A 5,700-nucleotide genomic window follows, 5' to 3' on the forward strand; every position below is an offset into this window, starting at 1 on the left:
TGGCGCAACCTCCAATACATTGTTGATCGTTATTAGGAAGCACCACCTTTGAGTTAATGTGGTAAAGTAACACACGAATCCAAACACACTTGACCTAAAGCACTTATATTTCGGGACACATAAAAATCTGATAAAATAATGCAGAGAAACTTTCATGGGAGCATGTCATGAGCCCCCTCATATCTTTCCAACTTTTGTGATTCAATATTGCCTGGACAAACACGTGAACGACCACGTTCACTGCTAACACCATGCGCTTTGTTTTTTTTTTTTTAGGCAAAAGAGAATGATGCAAAGAGCATCATTAAGTTCATTGAAATAAAAAAGAAAGTACAAGAAAGAAAAGGGAAACTAGGCCAAAACCTTTGTCCACTGCGAACGAATTACACGAAACTAAAATGGTGGTTTTCTTAATTTATAAAAAAATATGACCATATTACTGTCAAACAAATATTGGTCATATAAAGTTTTCCTATGTACGGACTATTGTACAATTTTTATTTTATTTTGAAATATGGTACACATCTTTTATTTTATTTTTAGAGAAATGGTACACATCTTTTTGTTAATGTCTATTTTATTTGTCCATATTATTGATTATGATGTTAATGTCTATTTTATTTGTCCATATTATTGATTATGACAATGAGGCGTTATCATTATTTTCATAACCTTACGTCCTCCACAAAAGACTTGCGGACAATATGAAAAATCTACACCCTTCTTTATCCCTAACTATAAGATTATATTTTTAAGTATTTGTTCACCTTAATTATATGATTCTTTACTAATTTTTAGATACATTATTTTTTTATCTTCTAAACATATTTTTTTCTAAATATATCAATAAATATAATATTATGAATAACTTTCATAATTCCATGATTTACATAATAGGTTCTATACTTAGGGATTTATTATAAGAAAGTTGTCTTAAATACAAATTCTATTTTAAAAATAGTTAAAAAAAAATATATCCCACATCAGCAGTTTGGGTTCACGGATTCAAAATATTAAACGTGTTATTCAAATCATAATACCTTTGAGTTGTTCTCAAAAGAAACGCATTAGGTTTGAATTGGTATGTTCGGATTGAACCTAAAATTTCAGTTGGACACTATTCATGGGTTGACTCGTAGCCATAAACACTAGATCCCTTAACGAATAAAACTCTTCTCCGTTTTTTATCCTCCATTTTTTTCATCTCCAAAGGTTTAGAAAAATAAATACAATAATGAAATGTTTAGTGGACAATTATTCACACTTTAATAGTCTTCAAAACAATAGAAATGAAGAGAGAAAATAGAGAGCAAAAATGGAGAGATCCTAGCTCTCCATTAATAGTGTCTTCCACAAATATTCAAATAACCAGCCAAAACCAAAACTATTTCAAATATTTCATAAGAGCTACTTTAAAATTAGAGAAATGATATTCGAACATCCATTTGGTGACAACTTTTGTGACAACTTTCTTTCTCATACTCACATTATTTTTTACTTTATCTCTCTATTGTTATGGTTTCCGTGCCAATACTACTTTTTCTTTTGTAAATTATGGTTGTCAAACAAGTTGTCACCAAATTAATTGTTCAAATAACACTCCTATTAAAATTAACATCTAAATATAAAAAATACCTTTGTAAAAAAAAAATAAAAAAAATACCTAAAAAATATTTTCAATCACCAATTCATGATAACCATCAACTCTATTCTTTATATTATAGACAAGATATATTTATAGACATAAATGAAATACATGCAAGACTATTCTAAAAAACATTTTAAAAAATGTCTTACTAACATGCCACTTGTGTCTATCTAAGACCTTTCATACATGAGAAATGGAGAAGATCTTAACTTCTAATCATCAGTCAAAATGTCTCCACCTCGACACCATGTCAACACCCTTCATTACATTCGAGAAATTGAGAGGATCTTAACTTCTAATCATCAGTCAAAATGTCTCCACCTCGACACCATGTCAATACCCTCCATTTCTTTCGAGAAATTGAGAGGATCCCAACTAATAATCAGCAGTCAAAATGTCTCCGCCTCGCCAATCTCCGCGTATCCGACCCAGCTGCTATTCGGGTCTTAACCCGTTCAAACTCGGTAACCCGACAAGGAATAGTGATTCCACCTTGATGACAAAACCCATACTCTTTCTCAGCTTCTTTCAACAACTCCCCAAACAAAGGATGATTGAAGTAAACCACCGGCACCAAAACCCGCCGAAACTCACCGTCTTTTTGCCCCACATACACCGCTAAATGCCCCTTCGGTACCGGTGAACCGCTTTGCTCAACCGGGTCGGACCCTATCGGCAAATAACCAAATTTACCCGACCCTGCTTTTGAACATAGAGACTTTGCTTTTGTAGTTAACTTATTCCCCCATGATAGAAGCTTTGTCGTCAAATGATTCTTCTCCGGTGAGGCGCCGAGACGACGGTATCTTGTTCGGGTCCGAAATCGCCGGAATATCCATTTACTGACCCGAATCACTTTCTTCCCTAGCTTGAATTGCATGGTTATCTCAAAATGAAAAAAAAAAAAAACAGTTTTTGTGAGAAAATTATGGGTTTTGTTAGTGTGTGGTTGAGACTATGAGAAGGCTCATAGATCTGCAGTGAGTGACACAACTTTTAGAAATTTTTTTGTGATATTTGATGACCCATGAAGCAAAAATTGAAGCTTTTTTTGTGGATCTTGAAGTGGGTTTTTGTTGTGGAATTGAAAGTTAAAAAATGAAAAATTTGATGAAGAAGATGAAGAGGGGTATAAGAAAATGAAGATGATTTAATTTATAAAGTTAGGAATTAATGGAAAAAACATTGGAACATGAATGAGACAGAGGAAGGAACATAGAAAGACGTAGTTGAGCACCTGGTACGGAAATGAAGTGGCATAAGATTTGAGGTTGTGTTTTTATAAGAGAAGAGAGGAAATTTATGATGTTGGATTTTCAAAGTGAAGTTGTTGTAACAGTCAAACATCAAAGATTTGTAGTTCACATATTCTAAATAGAAAAAACAAAAATACTTGTAATATAATAATGCTCATTTATGAATTTAGATAAGAATGAAATAATGTAGTAGTGCCTCATTTCTTGCAAATAAAGGATTTCTCTATTTTACCATGTTTCACTCATGCACTGAATCTTTGGTTAATGCATTGAATTTTCATGGTCATAGAAAGGATAGACATGAAATAAAGACATGTTTGACAATACCAAGTTTTGAGTTTAGTTGGATAAATTATACCTCCTCCAATTCTTATTATAAAAAATAATTGATTTTTTAAGTCATTAAATAATTAATGTATCTCTTTATAAATATACTAAATACACCACTTACAATAAATCTAAAAAAGTCAATTGTTTTTTATGATAAGGACCAGAATAAGTACTCTCTTCGACTCAAAATTATAGTCGATAAGGTTTGTGCATGGTTTTTAAGAAAATATTTAATTGTGTTGAGACAGAGGAATACTTTTTTGAACTCTTTTGTAAGAAAAGTTTACCATTTAAATTCATTTAATAAAATATATTTAATTCTTAATATAGATTAAATACCTTATTTATTTATTGAATAAACTTAACAAGTGAATTTTTTATATAATAGAGACTGAAGTAGTATGTTCTTAAATCTTAATAGATTTGTTTAGTAACATCTTTTTATAATAAGTATATAGTTTTTTTTACTACTTTGTTGTCTTAATTGATGAATACTAAATAATATTTAAAAACATCTTTTGATATCATTTTATATTTATTACTTAGTTCAATCGTAAATTTTATTAAATCTAATCATCATTTTACTTGTTATCGAATATAATTATCAGCTAGTTTTGTTTTGTTACAAGTGTATAAAAAAACTAAATTTGTTAGACTACGTGCTCCGCTTGAAATCTATGAAGCAAAATCTTTGTGGAAAGTATAAGTACGAGCAATGAAATTTTTTTATTAAGAATAAAAATGTTCTTTTCAACCCTCCAAACCAACCACCCACCCACCCACCCCAAAACCCTCCTCCAGTGTAATTTTTTTAGTTCTTCAAATGAGAAGAGTTTTGTATTATAAAGAAAATTAAATCCCCGAAAACCCTCTCATTTCCATGTCGTTATTTCTTCCACTTATTTCTTTCTTTTTTTCTAAATCCTCTCATCTCTTTCTCTCCAAACTCGCAAACAAAGTATAAGGCTTTGTTTTGGAGTTTGGAGGGGATGAGAAGGGAAGCAAGGACTTAGAAAAAAACAAGAAGAAATCTTTGAGAGGGAGGGCTTTGGAAGGTTTAATTTTCTTCATAATATAAAATCCCCCTAATTTAAGGAACTAAAAAATTGTATTTGAGGAGTTTGTGTAAATTTTTTTAATCCATTATATATTGTTATAATACTTGGAAAATTAAAAGTACATTAACCATAAAGTATTCTTTTATCATTCACTAGAAAAACACACTCTAAAAAAGTTTGAGAGATTTTTCTATTTTTTTCCTCAAAGTCATCCTTTCTCTTCCCCTCCAAACTCCTAAACAAAACCTAAGTTTTTATAATGGTTCCGCCACTTTTGCACTCACTTTGTAGCCTAATCCAGTCTCCTCACAATGTGTGATAAAGAATTTCTTTTATTTTCACTATTATGTGTTTGAATGTATGATTACAACAAGATTATTCCTTCGTTCCAATTATCCTAATTCCTTATGATCAATTCCTTCGATATTTACTGCATGTGAAACTTAGGGTTTTCTTCAAGCACTGCAATAGACAATGGCTTCACGTTTATTTAATGATGAGGACCAACCCTACTGGAAGACGAAGGAGCTTTAATAGCAACGAGCGGAAGGGGTAATGAATAGAGGAAAAAAGCTCAGGAATCTAAATGCACAATTGGAGCAACAAGTTGTTAATTTTCTTAGTCTTAAGATCTATATAACAAGATTGGTCCACATCATACTAATATATCTTGACCATAGATTAGCTTAAGATTTAATTTTGGAATGTTATAATCATACTTTTAATTAGCAATTAAGTTTGGTTTGTTAGTACCTAAACATTTGGTAACTTAGGAACCATGTCATCAGGGTCGTTCCTATGAAATCGGAGGCTCGGTTCTATTTTTATAATAGGCCCCAGTAAAATCAAAACACAATTTTTTTTTTGTAGCTAAGCTTCATTAAAACATCAGAATCAAAAGAACTTTTAAACACGAAACAAAACAAAATAAAATTAAGTGAAAGAGAGGTGAAATTTACCTAACGGTGTCGTTTGGAATGTCACTCCTACGTCGTAGGAAAGAGGAAAACGAATGGTTTATGCCAAAAAGAAATAATTGTTGTGATTCTTTCAATGGGGGTAGGTATTATAATTTTTTTTAAGCCCATAGTTTTTAGAGGCTCGGTTCGGTAGCGCTACTTGAACTCCCCAAGGTCCAACCCTGCATGTCATTAGTTGTGTGTAGCTTAGGCACCATGTCATTCTGTGTTATTGGATGACATTTGGTAACAAAAAACAAAAGTTTGTGTGAGATTAGAGAATGCCCTCTATGGTTCTTATTTAAACCAAACTTTAATTTGTCAAGATCCTTAGTCTTGTGATTATTTTCTTTGATCAACTTATTATTCTCTTGTGTAGGGTGGTGATCTCTATCATTTTGTTCGTACTCCAGTTTTTCTTGTTTATCTTTTGCCCCTTTACAAATATT

General features: G+C 31.5%; 1 protein-coding gene across 1 annotated transcript; it reads right to left on the reverse strand.

The window, feature by feature from the left end:
* Nucleotides 1-1,673: 1,673 nt before the first annotated feature.
* LOC146927196 (auxin-responsive protein SAUR36-like) lies at nt 1,674-2,999 on the reverse strand. The gene has a single exon (XM_085700542.1). The coding sequence runs from the start codon at nt 2,526-2,528 to the stop codon at nt 2,031-2,033; it is 498 nt and encodes a 165-aa protein (XP_085556668.1). The 5' UTR covers nt 2,529-2,999; the 3' UTR covers nt 1,674-2,030.
* Between the last annotated feature and the right edge of the window lie 2,701 nt (nt 3,000-5,700).

This window comes from Medicago sativa, chromosome 4 (assembly GCF_051527215.1).
Source record: "Medicago sativa cultivar Bolivia chromosome 4, Bolivia_mono, whole genome shotgun sequence".
Classification (NCBI taxonomy): domain Eukaryota; kingdom Viridiplantae; phylum Streptophyta; class Magnoliopsida; order Fabales; family Fabaceae; genus Medicago; species Medicago sativa.

Bases quoted from the DNA above. Each gene is read 5' to 3' on its own strand.
- LOC146927196 (XM_085700542.1), bottom strand. From the start codon at position 2,528: ATGCAATTCAAGCTAGGGAAGAAAGTGATTCGGGTCAGTAAATGGATA.